The following is a 24,085-nucleotide window of genomic DNA, read 5'->3' as shown; positions in this document are numbered from 1 at the left end:
ACCCTTGGACACTACCTCACTTTTTAAGTCTATATTATTTCTTTTTTTGCATGATTTTAATCTATTCAATATACATATAGTGTAATTGATTTACTTATTACCTTTAAATTTTTTCTATATTATGTATTATATTGAACTGCTGCTGTTAAGTTAACAAATTTCACGACACACGCCAGTGATAATGAACCTGATTCTGATTGTTTATTCCTTTCCACAGATGCTGCCTGACGTGGGAAGTTCCTCCAGGATTTTGTTTGTGTTGCGTTGGTGCAGTACCTCCTGATTGCTGCAGGTCGCGCGTGCGCAGAGCTGCCCGTCCCGGCAGGCGGGGGCGGATCCGTGTGACGTCACACGCCGTTGCCGCTGACGCAGTGCCGGAGCCGCATTCGCCATTTTGGTTGTTGCCCGGGCTCCTGGACCGAGTTTGTCGGAACTCTCGGGGTCTTCGGTCTGTTTGTCCGTCCGTCCTTTTACCCGGCTCCGCTGCCTGCTTCAGCCAATTGACTGCGGCCCGACGATGTCTCCTTCTTGAGAGGCCCGCTCGCTGCTCCAGCGCCCGGATTGTCGTTTCCCCCTCCCCAACACCCACCCACTCCCGAGACATGGTGCCCAATGAGGAGAACCGGCTGTTACCCCGGGAGGTGAGGCCCGGTACCGGGGACAGGGCGAGGGATGGATGGAGGGAGGTGTGGCGTTAGGGGGTGAAGAAGGAGATAGGTGGGGATAGGGAGAGGAGAAGGTGTGTTGGGGAAGGAGGGTGTAGTGTGTGAGGGAGTGGGGGAAAGGATGATGGGTAGAGTATGTTGGTGGGGAAGGAGGGGAGGATGATGTTTGGAGCGGATGAGGAGGGAAGGAGAGTGGAGGCAGAGGGAGGAGGGATGGGGAAATAGGGGAGTGGGAGAGTATGAGGGAGAAGATGGGTAGGGGATGATGTAGGGCAAGAGGGAGTGGGGGTTTTGGAGGATATGGTGGGTGGGGAGATGCAAGGAAAGGGTGGGATGGTGGGGAGAAAGGGTCAAGGCAGGGTGACGGTGGATGGAGGAACATGGATAGGGGAGAGTAAGGAGGGGGATAATGTTGGGGAGGTGTAGGCCCAAAGAGATAGTTAAAAAGATGAGGGAAGAGGCTGGAGGTGGGTGATGGGAGAGTGGCTGAGAGGTTCCGAAGTAAGGAGGGATAGAGGTGAACAGGAGGAAGGGGGCAGAGGAGTGGAGATGAAGAGGCCATTGAAATACTTTAGCAGGACCATAGGGGAACTGGCTGGTGCAATGAGGGGAGAGGTTTTGGATATGTGTGTTGGCTTGAGTGGGCAAATGGGGAAGGAGGTGGCAGGGGTGAGGGGTTGGGTTGGATGAGAAAGAGCAAAATGTGTGTAGGAAGGTGTAGAGGTGACTGTAGGGGCATCGCTATCTTTACCTTCCCTCACATCTCTGCCCAATTTGAAGACAATTTACAAGATACTGGGATATATAATATTCCTTGTCAAGTGAAGGGAGATGTGTTCTCTTCTGCCTGAGGTGGACAGATTGCTCTGATTTAAGCCATGATTTATAAGCTATCATTCTCTGCACCCTGGACTTGAGAATTGTTACAAATGCTGCCTGGTACATCTCTCTTTGAACAGATTTGTGTTGGGGTATATCTTAAAAAAAACATATAGCCCAGAGCCTGAATTTGATTGATTGCGTGAGCTGTGCGGTTGGCACGCCCTTCAGTATGCACTTTGTTCTCGAGGTGGTGGGGAGGCACAGGCCCTCTCTCATCACGTAAAGAAGCTCTTGGCTGGGATACAGTTTAATTCTCCCATGGATTGTCAGTGTGCCTGCGCGCTGTGTGTTGGTTTTGTTTTCTGTGTTACAGCTGTCCACACGTGGTTTTGCAATAATGTTATGTGTTGAGTCGTCTCTAATGTTCTTTCAATCTGGCTCTTCAACACAGTGCTGTTGACACCCAGCTCCAATGTAATTCATTTCTTTGTGTGCATTGATGTTTATGATAAAACAGTTTCGAACTTGAAGTGTTCAAAGTGCTTGGCCACTTTTGATGTCTGGTGTTTACCAAAGCTGCACTGCTTATTCCAGCATCTATATTTAATAATTCTACTGGTACACATACTCACAGGATTGTAATTTTACAATTAAACTGTAGAACTTAATATAGTTTTTGTTTTGTACTATATGTGAATGAAAATCATAATTTTTATTTGTGTCATAGATTGGGTTGATGTAAAATATGCCGCATGTAATAACTGCATCAGCAGCTTTTCTGTTTTATAGCTCTCAGTGAATGTTAATTGTCCTTTCAATTGGCATATTTCATGTTTTGACAGCAGCAGATGGCTGTGGAGTCCAAGTCATTGGATATCTTTAAAGTAGAAGTTGATAGATTCTTGATTAGTCAGGGTGTCAAAGGTTACAAGGAGAAGGCAGGAGAATGGGGTTGAGAGGAATGATAAAACTGCCAAGATTGAATGGCTAAGCAGGATCAATGGGCCAAATGGCCTAATCCTGTAGTCTAACATTTGGGACAGCACATTAGTGTAGCATTTAGCGTAACACCATTATAACGCCAGAGATCTGGCTTCTATTCCGCCCTTGTCTGTAAGGAGTTTGTCCATTTTCCCTGTGACTGGATTTCGTCCGGGTACTCAGGTTTACTCCCACAATCCAGGGATGTCTGGTTTGGTAGGTTAATTGGTCAAATGGGTGTAATGGGTGATGCGGGCTCGTTGGGCTTGTTACCGTGCTGTATATCGAAATAAATAACATTACTATGCATACATTTTCTTTAAATTTGGCCAAGCATTGGTATATGGGAATTCTATAGATGGGTATGTTGATCACAATGTATAGAAGACTGTTTCTGTATGAAATAATCCTGACTCCAGATTGATTCTTGAAATTAAGGGAGAAGTGTCTTTTGAGGGGAAAGTGCAGAAGATTGTCCCATATTGACAATAATCCCATTGTAGATTGTGTGTGGGAGTGACAAGATGAGGCTATTGGATTGTTTTCCAAGGTTTTGGTTGAAGGTTCGCTATTTGGAACAAAAGTGAAAAATTTCTTGAGGATTGTAAATATTTGAAGTTGTTAATCCTGCAGAACTGTTCATGCTCAGTTTGAGTATATTTGTGGCTGATTTGTTTTTACTTTAAAGGGAATCAAGTGGGAACATGATCGAGGCACAGGTTCAGTGATAAACTTCAAAGCTTAAAAAGATAGGAGCTGGTGCTTTAGAATTCCAGCTACACCATTCATTGAGACTGTGGTTGTTTCTTAATACCATTTTCCTGCAGTCTCCAGATCACTGGAGTCTCTTAGCATCCAGGCATTTATTGACGTCAGTTTCTGAGACTTCACAGTACCCTGGAATGGAGAATTCCAGAGATTCACTGTCCACTGAGTAAGTAACTTAAATGGCAGAATCTCTGCTGATTCTCAGCAGAGGAAATGTCTTTCCTGCATTTATTAGCATGAGATCCAGCAGCTGCTGGAAGTCCAGAGCAACACACAAAATGCTGGAGGAACTCAGTAGGTCAGTCAGCATCTGTTGGAATGAATAAATGGTCGATGTTTTGGGCTGAGACCCTTCATCAGGACTAGAAAGGAGGAAGAAATCAGAATAAGCATGTGGGGGGGAGGGGGAGGGCAAGGGCAAGATTGAAGATGACAGGCGAAGCCTGGGGAGGGGGAGGATGAAGTAAAGCTGGGAGTTGGTAGATGAAATTGGCAAAGAGCTGGAGAAGAAGGAATCTGATAGAGGAGAGTGGACCATGGGAGGAAGGGAAAGAGGAGGTGATAGCCATGTGAGGAGAAGAAGTAAGAAGCTGGAGTGGAGATTTGAAGGGGGAGAAAGCTGGTGAAAGTCCTGGTAAAAGTTTCTCAGTCCGGAACATCAACTATTAATTTCCATAGATGCTAAGTGATCTGTGAAATTCCTGCAGCATTTTGTGCTTGTTGTCTTACATTTAGCCTTCTGAGCCCAGTGAGGACTTTGGAAATGTTCGTAGTGTTGCTTCATTTTTACCTAAATTTTTAAGAATGCATACTAGCTTACCCCAATCTCTCATTAAAACATCAAACCTATCATCCCTGGCACCAGCTAGAATATCTTTGCAGCATTACCTTCATGGACATTATATTCTTGTAACAGTCAGGAGACCACAGATATGGAAAATGTGCACCTAATAGATTGGCAAAGCAGGCTTAGGAGATAGATGGCATCTGGCTATTTCTTTTATTTACGTAGGGATGCAGCACTGAACAGGCCCTTATGGCTCAGCAACTACTTACTTAACCCTTTCCTAATCATGGGACAATTTACAATGACCAATGTGTCTACTAACCAGTACGTCTTTGGACTGTGGGAGGAAACCAGAACACCCAGAGGAAGGAATCCCATGTGTTCATTGGGCGGGGATGTTAGAATTGAACTTTGAACTCTGACCCCCCCCACCCCGAGCTGTGATACTGTTGTGCTAATCGCTATACTCCCTTGCTGCCCATCAATTTGTTTTATCAGTACTGTGTGTTTATGTGCATCGACAAACAATATACTGGTAAGTCATGAAAAGTGAGAAATAGATCTCTGAAAAGAGAAGGCTTGCATCCCTTGTTTATTTAGTTGGTCTGCATTTTTGTAGTTAATCAGTTTTATCAGTGTATCCAGTATAAGGGCAAGGAAATCGTGATGGTCCTTTGTAGTCACTGAGTTATACAATACAGAAACAGGCCATTCGGCCCAACTTGTCCAAGGTGCTGACCTGAATCTGGAGGAGCTGCAGCATAGGAGTTCCCTTCCCTCACTGTTCTCATCCACCTACTCCACTTCCCTATCTAGATCCATGCACACCTTCCTCTCCTGTCAGGTTCCATAGTCTACATCCCTTCGTCACCTCCAGCCCCTTCCACTATTTCCACTGTTCTCTCCAAAGTCTGCCGCTTATCCTTGCCTGGATCCATTTATCACTTGCCAACTCTCACCACACTCTTTCAATAGACTTTCGACAGTAGGTGCAAGAGTAGGCCATTCGGCCCTTCTAGCCAGCACCACCATTCACTGTGATCATGGCTGATCATACACAATCAGTACCCCATTCCTGCCCTCTCCCCATATCCCTTGACCCCACTGTCTATAAGAGCTCTATCAAACTCTCTCTTGAATGCATCCAGAGTCTTGGCCTCCACTGCCTTCTGGGGCAGAGCATTCCACATATCCACCACTCTCTGGGTGAAAAAGTTTTTCTGCATCTCTGTTCTAAATGGCCTACCCCTTATTCTTAAACTGTGATCTCTAGTTCTGGGCTCACCCATCAGCGGGAACATGCTTCCTGCCTCCAGTCTGTCCAATCCCTTAATAATTTTATATGTTTCAATGCGATCCCCTCTCATCCTTCTAAATTCCAGTGTATACAAGCCCAGTCACTCCAATCTTTCAACATATGACTGTCCCGCCATTCCGGGAATTAACCTTGTGAACCTATGCTGCACTGCCTCAATAGCAAGAATGTCCTTCCTCAAATTTGGAGACCAAAACTGCACACAATACTCCAGGTGGGGTCTCACTAGGGCCCTATACTCAATTCCTCTTGTTATAAAGGCCAGCATGCCATTAGCTTTCTTCACTGCCTGCTGTACCTGCATGCTTGCTTTCATTGACTGATGTACAAGAACACCTAGATCTCGTTGTACTTCCCCTTTTCCTAACTTGACTCCATTTAGATAGTAAACTGCCTTCCTGTTCTTGCCACCAAAGTGGATAACCTCACATTTATCCACATTAAACTGCATCTGCCATACATTTGCCCACTCACCCAACCTGTCCAAGTCACCCTGTATTCTCATAACGTCCTCCTGACATTTCACACTGTGACCCAGCTTTGTGTCATTAGCAAATTTGCTAATGTTACTTTTAATCCCTTCATCTAAATCATTAATGTATATTGTAAACAGCTGCGGTCCCAACACCGAACCTTGCGGTACCCCACTGGTCACAGCCTGCCATTCCGAAAGGGACCCGTTAATCACTACTTTGTTTCCTGTCAGCCAGCCAATTTTCAATCCATGTCAGTACTTTGCCCCCAATACCATGTGCCCTAATTTTGCCCACTAACCTTCTATGTGGGACTTTTATCAAAAGCTTTCTGGAAGTCCAGGTACACTACATCCACTGGCTCTCCCTTGTCCATTTTCATAGTTACATCCTCAAAAAACTCCAGAAGATTAATCAAGTATGATTTTCCCTTCATAAATCCATGCTGACTGGGACTGATCCTTCTACTGCTATCCAAATGTGTCGTAATTTCCTCTTTTATAATTGACTCCAGCATCTTTCCCACCACTGACGTCAGGCTAACCGGTCTATAATTCCCTGTTTTCTCTCTCCCTCCTTTCTTGAAAAGTGGAACAACATTAGCCACCCTCCAATCAGCAGGAACTGTTCCTGAATCTATAGAACATTGGAAAATGATTACCAATGCGTCCACGATTTCTAGAGCCACCTCTTTAAGTACCCTGGGATGCAGACTATCAGGTCCTGGGGACTTATCAGCCTTCAGACTCAACAGTCTATCCAACACCGTTTCTTGCCTAATATAAATTTCCTTCAGTTCATCCTTTACCCTAGTTCCTTTGGCTACTATTACATCTGGGAGACTGTGTCTTCCCTAGTGAAGACAGATCCAAAGTACCTGTTCAACTCGTCTGCCATTTCCTTGTTCCCCATAATAAATTTGCCCGTTTCTGTCTTCAATGGCCCAATTTTGGTCTTAAATATTTTTTTTTTGCTATTCACATACCTAAAGAAGCTTTTACTATCCTCCTTTATATTCTTGGCTAGTTTACCTTCGTACCTCATTTTTTCTTGGTATATTGCCTTTTTTGTTATCTTCTGTTGCTCTTTAAAAGCTTCCCAGTCCTCTGGTTTCCTGCTCATCTTTGCTATGTTATACTACTTCTCTTTTATTTTTATACTGCCCTTTACTTCCCTCATCAGCCAAGGCTGCCCCTTACTCCCCTTAGGATCTTTCTTCCTCTTTGGAATGAACCGATCCTGCACCTTCTGCATTATTCCCAGAAATACCTGCCATTGTCGTTCCACTGTCTTCCCTGCTAGGGTATTGTTCCATTGAACTTCGGCCAGCTCCTCCCTCATAGCTCCATAGTTCCCTTTGTTCAACTGTAATGCTGACACATCCGATTTTCCCTTTTCCTTCTCAAATTGTAGGTTAAAACATATCATTATGGTCACTACCTCCTAATGGTTCCTTTACCTCGAGGTCCCTGATCAAATCTGGTTCATTGCACAACACTAAATCTAGAATTGCCTTCTTCCTGGTAGGCTCCAGCTGTTCTAAGAATCCATCTCGGAGGCACTCCACAAACTCCCTTTCTTGGGGTCCAGTACCATTCTGATTCTCCCAGTCTACCTGCATGTTAAAATCCCCCATGACAACTGTATCATTACCTTTGTGACATGCCAATTTTAACCCTTCATTCAACTTACACCCTACATCCAGACTGCAGTTTGGGGGCGTGTAGATAACTATTAGGGTCTTTCTACCCTTAGAATTTCTCAGTTCTATCCATACTGACTCTACATCCCCTGATTCTATGTCCCCCCTCGCAAGGGACTGAATATCATTCCTCACCAACAGAGCCACTCCACCCCCTCTTCCAGTCAGTCTGTCCTTTCGATAAGATGTATATCCTTGAATATTCATTTCCCAAGCCCTGTCCACTTGAAGCCACGTCTCTGTTATTCCCACAACATTGTACTTGCCAATTTCCAACTGAGTCTCAAGCTCATCTACTTTATTCCTTATACTTTGTGCATTCATATATAATACTTTTAAGTCGTACTCCCCTCTCCTTTCATATCAATTCCTATTTCACTTGGCCATATTGTATGATCTCTTCTTGAGCTTTCTACTCCATTGATTCTGTTGTCCTTTTTAACTTTTCTTAATTTCACTTTCCCTTTAACTCCATCCTTATATTTCCAGTTCATCCCCTTCCCCCCACTACTTAGTTTAAACACATCCGCGTTGCAGTGGCAAACCTGTCTGCCAGAATGCTGGTCCCCCGTCTATTAAGGTGCAACCCGTCCCTTTTGTACAATTCATCTCTACCCCAAAACAGATCCCAGTGGTCCAAGAATGTAAATCCTTGCTTCCTGCACCAGTTCCTCAGCCACACATTCAGATCCATTATCTCCCTGTTCCTGCACTCTCCAGCATGAGGAACTGGAAGCAAACCAGAGATAACCACCCTGGAAGTCCTGCTTTTCAGCCTTCTTCCGAGTTCTTTGAAGTCCCACTGCAGAATGTCCTTCCTCTTCTTCGCGATGTCACTTGTGTCGACAAGCACTACCACTTCTGGCTGTTCACCTTCACCCTTGAGGATTCCCTGCAATCGGTCCGTGATGTCCTGGATCCTTGCACCAGGGAGGCAACACACCATCCTTAAATCTCGCCTGTTGCCACAGAAACCCCTTTCTGTACCTCTTACTATGGAGTCCCCTACTACCACGGCTCTTCCCGATGTCTGACTCCTCGGCTCTGCTTCTGCACCAATTTTCAGCTCGCAGACCTGTACGCCTGTCTGACTGGCAGCATCTTCTGTCGTGACAGCTTCCAAGAGGGTGAACCTGTTTATGAGAGGTATATCCCCTGGGGTCTCCTGTACTTCAAGCATCCTTTCCTTCCTCATCGTCACCCCCTTTCTCTCTTCCGGTATCCTCGGTATCCTTTCACCACTATATATAGCCTATCTCTGCTTACTCATTCAGACTAGGTGAAGAGTCGTAACTTAGACATTGTTGGATCTGACTGCTTAATTTTTTTCTTTGCAGTTTAACATTTGTCTGCTTGTATTTCAGTAGTTCTTGTATGCATGTAACAGTTTAGTATGTGTATGTGCATATTCATTGTGTCCTCTAGAGGTTATATAAAAATGATTTTGGAAACTTTTCTTGGTATTGCATTATTTGAATAAGAGCTATCTCATTGTTTAATTTTTTTTTACAAATTTGAATGGAATTTTCTTTTGTGGGTATAAAATAGGTGGCCATGAGGCCAGCACCATGTTAGATCTTGGATCTTTCTTTTGTTCCTCCCTTTACTGAGTAGGCCTCTATCACTGTTCCTTTCAAATTTCTTTGTTTTATGAACACTTGATAAAATGACCATGAAGCAACACGTTTTTTGCCTTTCAGTTTTTGTGACTTCTGAAAGAACTTTGGATTAAAACATTAGTCCAAGAATATCGGCTAATTACCTCAGCAGGTGCTCCCTGTTCTCAGTTCCTTCTTTATATTTGCTGTTCGGTTTTCCCTCTCCTTGCTGAATTCTGAAACCTCATGATTACAGCTTTTTCTTTGAACTAATATTGCCATCGGCTTTGCTAGATAGCCATTGTTGGACCACTTTCTGTTGTTGTAGGTTAATCAGCCACTGTAAATTGTCCGTTGCATGTCGTAGGTGAGTGATGGGATCTGCAGAAGTTGAGAAGAATAGTAGATAAGACACAAAAGTGGGGAAATGGCTCTTTGTGTCAGTACAGATGATGGGCCAGAATAGTTGTGTCTAATGTTTTAAAGAACTTTGATATGGTGTAAATGTGGTACTATTTGTAAACTATGTATTAATTGAAAAGGGATTTAGTGCTTTCGTGGCGAATATGACAAACTCTTCTCGGGCTTCCAGCTGGGTACAAGTGTTGATTATAACTGATGTTTCGATGACAAGCTCTGTTACCTTCAGGGATTTCATCATCCTTGATGAAGATGGCAGAACTTGTCATTGAAATATCAGTTTTAATCAGTACCTGTACCTGGCTGGGATCCCGGAAGGGTTTATTCATTCGTGCTAATTGTTGAAGTTTGTGTTTGAGTTTAAGTTCATGTTTATTTTCATTTAACCATATATATGTATGCAGCAAAATGAAGCCGTGCTCCTCTGGGCCAAGGTGTAATGCACAGCACATACAGCCACAGAAAAAAATTAGCACAAGTCCCTGTGGAATTTAGCCGGAGGTTTGCTGGTGCATGGGATGTTGTCCTAGAGCCACATTTCTGCTGGAACAAGCACACAGCGGTTCTTCATCTTGCCCTGGTGTAACGGACTATTGCCTTCATAGCTTGCTATACTCAGATTTAAAAACCCATTTATTCTATTGAGGCAATGAGTAGTATATGTAGACAGAATTCAAGGAGGGGAGACTGTGCCCATAACTCTTCAGTTTTTTGTGGTCTCAGGCAGAGCAGTTGTTATACGAAAATGTTGTGTGTCCAGATAGGATGCTATCTATGGTGCATTGATAAAAACTGATGAAGGTCATGAGTGTGCAGGGATTAGGGTAGGGGGCTGTGGATGTGTCTCATGAAAGAAATAATAAAATTATTATTAGATAGCTATAGCTTGGTAATGTATGTGAAACCCATCTGTAGATGTACAAGTCTGTAGAATATAGAGCATCTGTGTTTAACAGATCCTTACTGATCAAGGACTGTTAGTGAGATAGTCAAGGATCCAATTGCAAAGGGAGGTTTTGACTTCCAGGTTCTGGAGTTTGCTTGGAATTACAGTATTGAAGGCAGGACTGCAGTCAATAAACAAAAACAATAGCACTGTCCAGGTGCTCCAGTGATGGGTGTATAAGGCCAGGGAGATGGCATCTGTCGTAGACCTGTTTTGGCAATAGGTGAATTGCAGTGGGTTGAGGTTTTCTAGGACACTTGAAGTTGATGTATGCCATATCCAGCTTCTCAAAGCACTTCATGATAACTGTCAGAATTATCTTGTTTTTCTTTGGTACTGGGATGATAGTCATCTTGATGCAGGGGGAGTTTAAATATATCTACAAATACTCTCGCCAACTGATTTGTGCAGGGTCTATGGACATGGGATGCAAGAATTTTAAGTTGCTCCCGTAGAAGGCTACATGGGTCTGATGAGCCAAACCAAGTGCAGCTTTCTCTTCCTTCAGTGTCCTTGCATCAGTCATTTTTCTCCAGTGACGACTATATTTCAAAGCTTGTATTTTAGCAATCTTAAGGTTTTGTTTCATGTAGGGGCTGTCCTCAAGCTGTTGAAAAGCTGCTCTGTGGTCAGCTGTTTACCACACTGACAAGCCTTGAGTTTGAGAGAGAATTTTCATGTCATCTTAATCAGGAAAGAACATTTAATGTAGCACATAAAGTGCTGCTGGAACTCAGCAGGTCAGGCACGGTCTATGAAGGGGAATAAATGGTCAATTTTTGGGCAGAGTCCCTTTATCAGGACTCTTGAAGGGTCTTGGCCTCTCTATTGCTCTCTGTGCATGCTGCCTGACCTAGTGAGTTCCTGTAGCATTTTGTGTGTGTATGTAGTGCTGGATTTCCAACATTTTTCGAATGTCTTATGAAAAAGATTCATGGCAGTTTGAGTTGATAGAAGGGAATTGGGTATAAACTTGTTAAAGACAAATTGTATTTGAATCGGATTCAGGTTAAATATCATTGACCTTGAAATTGCTTGTTTTGTGGCAGCAGTAGAGGCAATACATAAAATATACTATAAGTTATAATAAGAATATTATAATTTTGAAAATTAAGTAGTACAACAATAGTGAGGTAGTGTTCATAGGTTCTTTGGAAAAAAATTAGGTTTATGAAGAAAATGCAGTCATTTGTGGATTTTGAGGAGGTGCTTCACAATATCTCATTTAAAAGACTGGTTAGCAAAGTAGACAATTGTGAAATTAAAGACTAAGTGGCATGTTGGCTTAAAAATTAAAACTTTTGGGTAAAGAATCAGGATACATAAAGCTGCTTACAGTAAAATTCTTTAAGCCAATGTGCCAAATTTTCCTCTGCCTATCCCCTACCAGTTTGTATCCTTCCCTCTCCCCACCTCATTCTGACTTTGCCCTCTTTTTTTTCCCAGTACTAATGTAGGGTCTCGGCCTGAAACAGTGACTGTTTATTCTTCATGATGGATGCTGTCTGATCTGCTGAGTTCCTCCGGCATTTTGTGTGTGTTGCTCTGGATTTCCAGCATCTGCAGAATCTCGTGTCTGTTATTGCAAATTTAGAAATTGTGACTTGGATGCCTAAGTCTAGGTTGTCAATATAGACCAAGAAGTAAAGCCAATTCCCTGAATACTGAGATTGCTATTTCACCTTCCTTCAGTGTGGTGGTAGAGAAAAACAATTAATGAAATTAAACTATCTTTTGGAATTGATTTTAAAGTTCTCTCGTTTTTAAAGCTCTGAGGCCAGTGCAGATCACAGAATTATTTTTTGTTTTATAATCCTGCCTTGAGTTTGGAGATCTACTTCCTCTAGTCTGTCAAATGTAAACAATCTCCCTTGAAAGATAATTGGCAGGTCAGCTGTTTTGTACTGCTCTCCTAAACTGTGGAACAGATGTATACTCAGGTTTTGAGATGGTGTTTAAGTTTCAAATATTTATGTAACATTGCTTTTAACTAACATCTTTTTATCTTTTATTTTCATTTTTATTTAAAATTTATTTTCATGTTTGCACTTCGTCTCATTGTGAAACATGTTGAAGTACATTGTATGACAAATGCTGTAAATAACTTTATTACTAAACTATTCAGCACTACATTCTGTTAACCAACTTAATCAATGTTGTTTTTATGCTGTCAATTATCTTTTACTCATGCCCACACAGCATCAGTATATGTGGATCCTGGATCAGCCTCTACAACCATCTGTGGTCCCAGCAATATCCCTTTTATGCTATTTACTTCAACTTTGCAAATATGTAATGCAGCATCTTAGCAAAACCTTCTGGAGGTCTGTCTGTACCATGTTGGCTCCATTACCCTCATCAATTCTGTCACCTAATCAAAAAGAAGTTTCAAACTGGTGAAACAAATCTCTGCCTAATTCATCTTTTTCATTTTTTAAAACATTATTTATTTATTAAATTTTAGAAAATTACAAGAATAAATGTGATGATAAAATAGTAAGAAAAATAATATTAACCCTCCCCCCCCCCCCCACCTTAACCCTTATCTAAAGAAAAAGAAAGAAAGAAGAGAAAGATTGCCTGGATATTGGAGGATCCCCACATGCTCCATAGAGTTCAAAATAATTTTAATATTTATTTTTTCTTTCCCCAATTACTTTATAATTTTATCTTCAAAGGACCTATGTATTTAATCCTATCTTTTGTAAGTATGGGAACCAAATTTTCAAAAATATATCATATTCATTTCTTAGATTGTATGTAATTTTTCAAGTGGAATACAACTATGTATTTCATTATTCCAACGATCCATAGTTGAATATAAATCAGATTTCCAAGTAACTGCGATAACTTTTTTGGCTACTGCCAATGCAATTTTTATAAATTTTTTCTGATACTTATTCAATTTAAGTTTCGGTATTGTCCCTTCAATATCTCCTAATAAAAATAATACTGGACTATGTGGAAGTTGTACTCAGTAATTTGTTCCAATAAAAGTCTTAGATTTATCCAAAATGGTTGAATTTTAAAACAAGACCAAGTAGAATGTAAAAAAGTACCAATTTCTTGATTACATCGAAAACATTGGTCAGACATATTTAAATTTAATCTATTTATTTTCTGTGGTGTTATATATAATTGATGTAAAAATTATAGTGTATTAATCTAAGTCGAACATTTATTGTATTTCTCATACTATCAGAACATAATCTTGACCAATTTTTTCCATCAATTTTAACATTCAAATCAGATTCCCATTTTTGTCTTGATTTATGAATTCTCTGCTTAATTCATGACCCTCCAGAGTCAGTAGGGGAAACTATCCTTTGACTTGTTTTTTAATTTGCTTTGATTGGTTTGACAGTGAATGCAGCTGTATTTGGAGTGCTTGAATGTATGGCAAGGCTAGTTATTGCATAAAATGTGAAGATTCAAAGGTTTTATAAAATTTGAAGCCCAGAGGAAAACTTTTGACCTAAAATGTCGACTGTTTCCCACCATGAGTGCTGTCTGAGTTTCTCCAGTTTGCAGTGTCTAACTCCACAACAGACAGTCTCAAGCATCTTTTTTTTAACCTCTCCATAGTTGCTTCCTGACCTGCTGAGTTCCTCTAGCACTTTGTGTATGCGTGTGTGTTGGAAATGTAGTGTTCAGTAAGGAGAGTAGTGAGAGACTCTGCTGAGTGGGCAGATGACATTTAACAAAGCTAAAGGTGAAGTGCTAGGTACTTTCAGAGAGATAAAATAGTTGAAGGAATGTCTTCTCTTCCTAAATGGCTGACAGCTTATTTTGTGACTGACCCAAGGCTTTAGATAGTGCAGCCAGGGAAAAGCTGAACTTGCATGTACCCCAGTCAAGGCCCTTAATAATTTTAAACACGTCAGTGAGGTCATCTTTCCTTTTTGTAAACTACTAATATAGGCCCTGACTATTTATTCACTTCACATGACAAACCTATCATTCCAGAATCAGTCTGGTGAACCTTTGCCACACCTGCTGCACCATAAGCCTTGGAAGCAGAATTAGGCTTTTCAGCCCTTTGAGTATTCTGTCACTTCCTCTCGGGCAAATAAATATTCTTTCTTTTGTAGGAAGGCAGTACATGTAGATAATATTCCAGCTTCAAACTCACCAAGGAATAACAGGAGCAACATAACTTTGAAAGCAAATTAAAAACGAGACTTAAAGAACAAAGATCAAAGTAAATTATCAAACTGGTTGTATGCAAGTACAATAAGAAAAAAAGAAGTTACCAATAAATATTGAGAACATAAGATGAAGAGTCCTTGAAAGTGATTCCATGACTTGTGAAATCAGTTCAGTGTGGGGTTGAGTGAAGATATCCCTACTGATTCAAGTCCCTGATGGTTGAGGGTAATTACCTGTTCCTGAAGCTGGTCCTGATGGTGTGGGTCCTGAGGCTCCTGTATCTCCTTCCCAATGGCAGTTGAGAAGAGAGCATGGCCAGGATGGTGGGGGTGGGTGAGGTATTTCCTGATGATGGATGCTGCTTTCCTGTGACAGTGCTTTATGTTCTCAATGGTGGGGTGGTCTTTATCTGCAATGGAATGGGCTGTATCTACTTGCTTTTGTAGGATTTTTCCATTCAAGGGCATTGGTGTTTCCATACCAGGCTGTGATGCAGCCAGTCAGTATACTCTCCTCTGCTGCACATCTGAAATGTTGACAAATTTCTATAAATGACATGTAAATTAACACAAACAGTAATTAACAGTAGATCCTAAGAATGTTTGGTAGTAGTATTTAAAGGAAAAGTTTACTTTTCCATGGAATGTCTGAATGTATGGTAAGGGTCATCTCTGATTGTCCGTAAGAATTAAATTGTGACTGTTGATGGTATACTATACTAGTAGGAGGAAGAAAAGCCATTGTTTTCACATAGGGAATGAGGATAATTGCTATTTGTATCATTGACAGAAACAATAGTGCAGAAACTGTTGTTCATGTTCTATACATACCTCCCACTTCATCTCAGTTGGCATTAAATTCTTCCATATTTTACAACAGTTGGATGTTATCAATTGTGATATACACAAATCATTATGAGCTGCATATGGGAATGTAACAGAATTGTGCTATTGTACTTGATCTGTTCAATGCTGACTAAATTATTACAGTGAAACTACTTTAATTAGCATTCTTAGGACTTTGGCGTCAGACAAGCAGATTTTTTGGATGCTTGCATGTTATCCTTGATAATACCCCAACATTCTTTTGATTTTCATTTTATTATCAACTTTGTAAAATTGGAAAATGTTCCTATGAACCTGATACGTTTTGAGGAAGCCTGGGGAGCAGAGCCAGGTGATTTAAGGGAATGGATGGTATACTGTGAGTTCTGTGTTCAAAGTTCAAAGAAAATTTATGATCAAAGTACACTGTATGCAACCCTGAGATTCATTTTCTTGTGGGCATTCACATTAAATACAAAGAAGTAACATAGAATCAATGAAAGGGCATATGCAACAGGACGGACAAGCAACTGAAGTGCAAAAAAAAAGTCCAGCAAAATGTGTAAATACAAAAAGAGGAAAAAAGTAATAATAATAAATAAACATTACATGTCAAGATGATGAGATGAAGAGGCCTTGGAAGTGAGTCCATTTCAGTGGGATCAGTTCAGTGATGTGGCAAGTGAAGTTATCTCTGGTTCAAGAGCGTGATGGTTGAGGTTAATAACTGTTCCTGAAACTGGTGGTGCAGATCCTGATGCTCCTGTATCACTTTCCTGATGGCAGCAGTGAGAAGAGAGCATAGCCTGGATCATGGTGTCATTGATGGTAAGATGCTGCTTGGTGGGGAGGGTTTTACCTGTGATGGTCTGGGCTGTATCCACTACTTTTTGTAGGATTTTCTGTTCAAGGGCAGACCAGGCTGTGATGCAGCCTGTTAATATATTCTCTACTACACCTCCGTAGAAGTTTGTCAAAGTTTTAGATGTCATGCCGAATCTTCACAAACTACTGAGAAGGTAGAGGCACTGCTGTGCTTTCTTTGTAATGGCATTTGCATGCTGGACCCAGCACAGGTCCTTTGAAATGATAACAGAAAGGAATGTACAGTTACTGGCCCCCTCTACTGCAATCGCCCAATGAGCACTGGCTCATAGACCTCTGGTTTCCTTGTCCTGAAGTCAATAGCAAAACATGAAATCACAAAACACAGCACCAAACACAGAAGCTCCTCATTCTTGCTGACATTGAGAGGTTGCTGTGTTACCACTCAGTCAGATTTTTAGTTTCCCTAACGTGCTGATTCATCACCACATTTGATTTGGCCAATGACAGTGGTGTCATCAGCAAACTTAAATACGGCATTGGAGCTGTGCTTAGCCTCTCAGTCATAACTGTAAAGTGAATAGAGCAGGGAATTAAGCACGCAGCTTGTCTTAAGAGTTTGAATAAAATTAGGGATGCCTTGCATTAGTTGGTATCTGTAATAAATATGACTTTGGCATAGTAGATGTCATGAAGGGGGATGTCCCTACCTTGAAGTTGAGTGATAGTGTGGAGTTTTTCCAATGACATTCTTGGTTGGCTGTTGCAAAATGTTTTTCTTAAGTCCATTACCCCAACTGGGGCACAGGTCGTTGATAGCAGCTTGCCAGAGTCTTCAATCTGGGTTTGGAATTTCAGTCTGTCAAGGAGATCCTTCCATTGAAGATCCTTCCGCTCCCAGAAATGAGGTCTTCAGAGTTTCTGTAACGCTGCTTTTTTTTTACCGTGGCCAACTGTCCTCCTTTTGCAGCTGGGCTTGGGACCATCCATAGCATAGTTTGATTCCAGTGGAAATGTGCTCATGTAATTCCAGAAAGGTTTGCAGTGCTGCCGTTGGTTCTGTGGTGCACATTTGAGGTCTTGGCTGATGGGTAATTGCAGATTCGCTAGGAAGTTCTATTAATTGCCTACAGTAATGAATTCAGCTGTTGGGCCTTGGAGATTGCTTGCAGTGGGATAGACATGCATGTGCAGCTGATGTTTTTAGTGGTCTGTCAATGTTATGAGGATCTTTGCTTTAGTTAGGTAAGCACTTTTGCAATATTCTGGAATAAACACTGAATTCAGTAACTTCTTTCTTCCCTGTTGCTCTGTTTAATGACTCTTGCTCACCTCATTTCTTTTATGTGCCTTGTTAGTGGCCAGTGCTTGGCTTTCTTATCACTTGACCTATATCTGGTAATTTCAAAGGAGTGTTAGGGTGCAGGGAGGGGTTTGCAGAAGTTAAATCAAGAGCACAATTTGTAAACTTGGCTAAATTGCATTTGATAACAGGAGGAGAGAGAATTGGATTGGAAAATAGATCTTGATGGAAGGTGCACATGCAAATTTTCATTGCAGTTTCTAACGGTTTCGCTGTGTTGTAAAGTTATCACCTGTAGAGTTGATTGGAACATTTGAATAATCTAAAAATGTCACTTCACTAGCAGCATACTCTCATCTTCTGTTAGATTGCCAGAACATTAGGAAATGTGATGACTGACGAAGGTTCTCGTAAGTTCACTGGATTTCTGATTGCCACTTGTTCAGTTTTATCAGCAAGTGGAACCCACATCCCTGTATGCTTCATCCATAGTGTTGGAGCAACTATTTGAGGTGTCATGGCAGCATAGCAGCACTTTACGGCACCAGCAACCAAGGTTCAATTCCCACCATTGCTTGTCAGGAGTTTGTACGTTCTCACCTTAACCACATGAGAATCTTTCAGATGCTTCATTTTTCCCCCACATTTCAAGGATATGCATGTTGATAGGTTCATTGGTCACATGGGTGTAATTGGTGTGGTCTCATTGGACCAGAAGGGCCCATTACTGTGCAGTATCTCAGCAGGTCAGGCAGCATCTGTGGAGGGAAGTGAATAGTCAACATTTTGACCCAAGTCCTGATAAGGCGTCTCAGCCTGAAATGTCAACTGTTCATTCCCGTCCATAGATGCTGCCTGACCTGAGTTCCTCCAGCATTTTGTGTATGTTGCTCTGGATTTCCAGCATCCGCAGAGTCTTGTGCTTTTGACTTATTGCAATCTTGCTTGTTGCTTTCATGATGGTTTTGAGAAGTTGTGCGAACGCATGATTTGTTTCTTTGCTCATTAGTTTCTGGTGGCAACCTGGCAATGTTCTGGCATCGACAAGCCTGTGGGTTAATACGATGTGGTGTCATTTCATACCCTTTCTCAGCATGCATCTCTCCCTGATGCCCAGAATGGAACTGATAAATGTTCAGTTTACTCGAGATAGTTCAATAACTATTATGTTTCAAGGGCAGTTTTATTTTATAGTGACATTGATGTTGGTTATGGATAATGTAGCGGGCGAAGTATGACATCTTTATTTCCTGCCGCTATATCCCCACCCCACCCCTTCAAGACATAGTAACGAGGAGAGTACAAATTTGTGACAGCGCGATGTAATAATTATCAGTTAATCTGCATATTTCTTTTCCCGAAACTCCCTTCTGGAAGGCACTGTAGGGCTATTAAAACAAAAACTTCACACCATCTTAAAAGTTTCCCCAGGCATTTAATCTGATCATCTATTCTAGGTGGCTGCCCCTCTCCCACCCTCTATCTATTACAACAGTCACTGCAATGTTACAATAGTCATGGGGAACCTCAATATGCAGGTAGATTGGGAAAATCATGTTGGTGCTGGATTACCGGAGGGGGAATTTGTAAGATGACTTTTTAGAGCAGCTTGTGGTGGAGCCCACTAAAGGATCAGCTTTTCTGGTTTGGGTTTTGTGCAATGAACCAGATCTATAGGAAGAAGCACAGTTGACGTTTTGGGCTGAGACCCTTCTTCAGGACTAACTGAAAGAAAAGGTAGTAAGAGATTTGAAAGTGGTGGGGGGGGGGGGAATCCGAAATGATAGGAGACAGGAGGGGGTGGAGTGAAGCTAAGAGCTGGAAAGGTGATTGGCAAAAGGGATACAGAGCTGGAGAAGGGAAAGGATCATGGGACGGGAGGCCTAGGGAGAAAGAAAGGGGGAGGGGAGCACCAGAGGGAGTTGGAGAACAGACAAAGAGTGATTGTGAGAAGGGCAGAGAGAGTGAAAGAAAAGAGGGGAAATAAATAAATAAGGGATGGGGTAAGAAGGGGAGGAGGGGCATAACGGAAGTTAGAGAAATTAATGTTCCATGCCATCAGGTTGGAGGCTACCCAGACAGAATATAAGGTGTTGTTCCTCCAACCTGAGTGTGGCTTCATCTTGACAGTAGAGGAGGCCATAGATAGACATATCAGAATGGGAATGGGACGTGGAATTAAAATGTGTGGCCACTGGGAGATCCTGCTTTCTCTGGTGGACAGAGTGTAGGTGTTCAGTGAAACATCCTCCCAGTCTGTGTCGGGTCTCACCAATATATAAAAGGCCGCACCGGGAGCATCGGATGCAGTATACCATACCAGCCGACTCACAGGTGAAGTGTCGCCTCACCTGGAAGGACTGTCTGGTGCCCTGAATGGTGGTGAAGGGAGGAAGTGGATTGATCATGCTTTGGGCTTCTGTTGCAGCCAGTTGCACGAACATTACACAGGTAGAGGGAAGAATGAATTCAATTAAATACCAGCAAATTCTGGAAGCAAACATCACACTGTCAGTAAAAAGCTGAAGATGAAAAGAGGATGGTTTCTACAACAGGATAATGATCCTAAACACACCTCAAAATCCACAATGGACTACCTCAAGAGGTGCAGTCATCATCGAAAATCTGTGGATAGACCTCAAAAGAGCAGTGCATGCAAGGCAGCCCAAGAATCTCACAGAACTAGAAGCCTTTTGCAAGGAAGGATGGGCAAAAATCCCCTAAACAAGAATTGAAAGACCAGTAGCTGGCTACAGAAAGCGTTTACAAGCTGTGACACTTGCCAAAGGGGAATTACTAAGTACTGACTATACAGGGTGCCCAAACTTTTGCTTCGGCCCTTTTCCTTTTTTGTTATTTTGAAACTGTAAAAGATGGAAATAAAAAAAGTAATCTTGCTTAAAATATTAAAGAAATGTGTCATCTTTACCTTTATGCCTTTTGGAAATCAGGTCATTTTTTACTTGCTTAGCTATTCACTGTAACAGAAATTTTGACCAGAGGTGCCCAAACTTTTGCATGCCACTGTATCATTAAGGGCTCCCATCACCTCTTTTCGTTGCTACCATCAGAGAGGAGGTACAGGAGCCTGAAGAGACTTGCTCACCTTTTCAGTCCTGCTGAAGGTTTTCAGCCTGAAATGTTGACTACTTTTTTCCATAGATACTGCCTGGCTTGCTGAGTTCCTCCAGCATTTTGTGTGTGTTGCCAGCATTATCAAGAACAGCTTCTCGTCTGCCATCACATTTCTGAATGGACAATGAACCCATGAGCACTACCTTGCTATTTTTTGTTCTCTCCTTGCAGGACTTAATTTTTGGAATGTATTGTATTTTATTATGCATTGCAGTGTATTGCTGCTGCAAAACAACATACTTTAAAGCAGGATCAGATTTAATATCAATGGCATCTGTGGTAAAATTTGTTTTGTTGCAGTTGTAGTTGTTTTACTGCCGCAGTAATCCTCTCCTTTCCTGGGGTGGCTCCGGCAGTCCCATTTGTCTTAGGTTGACTTCAAATGGCCCAGGCTTTCCTTGGCTGGACATTGTCTTTAACTTTTGCCTTACTGCAACTCCCACAATATTACATAGATAATATTGACAGTGAACTAAGATTAATTTGCTCCCCTCGATACAGAAGCGCTGTACGATAGAATTTAGTGTACAGAAGAAATCTGCCTGTTATCATCAAGATTCAAGATTATTTAATGTCATTTCCTGCATACTAGTGTAAGAATGAAATTATTATTCCAGATCCAATGCAGCACAAAAAAACATGGTAAAGAGCACAATAATTCAAAAAGCACAATAAATAGCTTATATATATTTTTGTATATCCATAGTGATGCTGCACTGTACATAAGGTGATTGATGGGAAAGAGCAAAGTGGTGGTGGTGTTAATGGGTGGAGGTGTTGATGAGTTTTGCTGCTTTTGAGGCAAGTAACTGTTTTTGAGTCTGATGGTCTTGGTGTAGATGCTAAACAGCCTCTCCCTGAAGGGAGTGGGATGTGGTTCAGTATTTCAAAAGAGATTATCTAGTCATTTTCCCTTTGCAAGCTTGCTGTAAATCTGGCGTTTGGAAATTTTGGAAATCTGGCGGGAGCAAACGATGTTGGGAACGATGAGGGTGGAGTGTTATGGAGTGTCCAGTTCGTAATTGTCAAATTGTTACCTTGTCTAACAGTTGCAGTTTATTTTCTACTTTACTGTCTTAGAAGCTAAGCAAAGCCTCAGAATAGAGGCACATCCATTTAGAACAGAGATAAGCAATTTTGGGCAGTGGTGGATCTGTGAAATTCATTGCCACATATTGCTGCGGGGGCCAAGTCATTGAGTATGTTTAAAGCAGAGGTTGATAGGTTATTTCTGCCAAGAGAAAATGCAGAGCAGACATGATGAGCCGAATGGTTTATATTTGCTCCCACGTCTTTTGGTCTTATCATTAATTTGGCATAGTACTCAAATCCTGAGAAGATTGCGGTTATAAGTTTGAACATGACGGTATAACCCAGTGTTTAGTACAGGCTGGAACTATACTGTGGGAGGAGGAAAGGTTCGTTCTTATAATTGCCAGCTTTGGGTTAGAAGTTAAACTGAGGCACTATGTCCTGGTTCAGATCAAATGTGGCTGCACTGAGGCTTCTACTGTTTGTCTAATAAACACTTCCAGCAATTTTTGTTGGTAAGTCAGCTGCCTTCTAGTATGCCTTTGTATATCAAAAACAAAATATCAGCCTGTAGCCTCTCCAAAGATAGAAAAAAATATTGCTTCTCCCCCCCCCCCCCCCCCCCCACAACTGAGCTGCAAATATCACACAGTGACACGGAGTCACTGGCAGATCTAGGGGTTCTGGTTGCCTACTTGAATTGGCAGATGTTGCATCTCCTGTTGAAGTCTCTCTGTCATGGCACTTTCCTCTGCAATAATGCATAAGTATTCATTACTCATTCACGAGGATGGTGCTAGGAATGAAATTTTGAAAAGATTCTGTACATTTCCACTGTACCTAGGCAATTTAAAAGTGGCTTTAAATCTACAGGGTTTGATAAGAGTAAAGAGGGATTAAGTTCAAAGTAAATTTATTATCAAAGTACATTTATGTCACCATATACAACCCTGAGATTCATTGTCTTGTGGACATTCACAGTAAGTACAAAGAAAAGCAATAGAATCATTGGAAGACCACACACAAGAAGGATAAACAAATAATGTGCAAAAAAACAATACAGTACAAGTATAAAAAGAAGAAAAAAAGTAATAATAATATCAAAAATGAGATGAAGAGTCCTCAAAAGTGAATCCATTGGTTGTCGGAACATTTTCAATGATGGGGTGAGTTATAGTTCAAGAGCATGATGGTTGAAAGTTAATAACTGTTCCTGAACTTGGTGGTGTGGTCCTGAGGCTCCTGTACCACCTTCCTGATGGTGGCAGTAAGAAGAGAGCATGACTTCGCTGGTGGGGATCCCTGATGATGGGTGCTGCTTTCCTGCAACAGCTTTTCATGTAGATGTGTTCACTGGAGGGAAAGGCTGTACCCTTTTTGGAGAGGGCAGTATCCACTACTTTTTGTAGGATTTTTCATTCAAGGGTTTTCCATACCAATCTGTGATGCCACCGGTCAATATACTGTACATCACACATCTGTAGAAGTTTGTCAAAGTTTTAAATGTGCTGAAACTTCACAAATTTCTAAGCAAGTAGAGGTGTTGCTGTGCTTTCTTAGTAATTGCACTTGCATGCTCAGGACAGATCTTCTGAAATGATAACACCAAGGAATTTAAAGCTGCTGATCCTCTCCACCTCTGATCCCTCAATGAGGACTGGCTCATGAACCTCTGGTTTCCTCCTGAAGTCTGTAATGAGCTCCTTGGTTTTGCTAATATTGAGCAAGATGTTGCTGTTGTGGCACCATTCAGCCAGACTTTCAATCTCCCTCCTGTATGCTGATTCATTGATTTGCCCAACTACTTTAAGAAATAGGGTGTGGATGGTGTCTCAGTTTAATGTTGCCTCTAAAAAAGAACAGAGGAGATTCTGAAATCTTGAAGAGAAACAAATGTTGATCATAGAATCTTTGGAGAGAATAGTGTAGTTTCACTTGATATTTCATGTGATCCACATTCATGCCAGCCACATGTGCATGCTCATCTTCTGTCTACTCCAAGCAGCTGACTTATTTTGTCCTACACTACATCCAATGCCTTAAAATATTTTTTCTTATCATTTCACTTAGTTCATAGAGTAGTATAGCATGGAATCTTGTCATGGATAACTTGTTGTGGACTGTCTTTCCACCTGCTGCAGGAGAGCTTCAGTGGCAGTGTGTGGTCCAACAAATAGTGCAAATAATTGTCGTAGATGATTTTCTTGTGATCACAAGACCCTTTTGGACATTGGTAATGTAGATTCCTGCAAGTTTGGTTCATTGGCAAGACAGACAGAGGGGAGCTGCATGGCCTTGGTTATTGCATGGGCCAGGCCCTCATGCCACGAGATCGCCTGT

The 24,085-nt window shown here is 41.6% G+C and overlaps 1 protein-coding gene across 1 annotated transcript in view; it reads left to right on the top strand.

Annotated features, from left to right (window-relative positions):
• The first annotated feature begins 358 nt into the window (after positions 1-358).
• usp47 (ubiquitin specific peptidase 47) overlaps positions 359-24,085 on the top strand; it is a 226,756-nt gene continuing 203,029 nt past the window's right edge. Inside the window, exon 1 of the mRNA XM_059976219.1 lies at positions 359-641. Within this exon, the coding sequence (XP_059832202.1) occupies positions 603-641 (39 nt within the window). The 5' untranslated portion in view covers positions 359-602. The remainder of the gene's footprint in view (positions 642-24,085) is intronic.

Source organism: Hypanus sabinus, chromosome 7 (assembly GCF_030144855.1).
Source record: "Hypanus sabinus isolate sHypSab1 chromosome 7, sHypSab1.hap1, whole genome shotgun sequence".
Taxonomy (NCBI): domain Eukaryota; kingdom Metazoa; phylum Chordata; class Chondrichthyes; order Myliobatiformes; family Dasyatidae; genus Hypanus; species Hypanus sabinus.
This window is presented reverse-complemented; position numbering and strand designations above follow the sequence as displayed.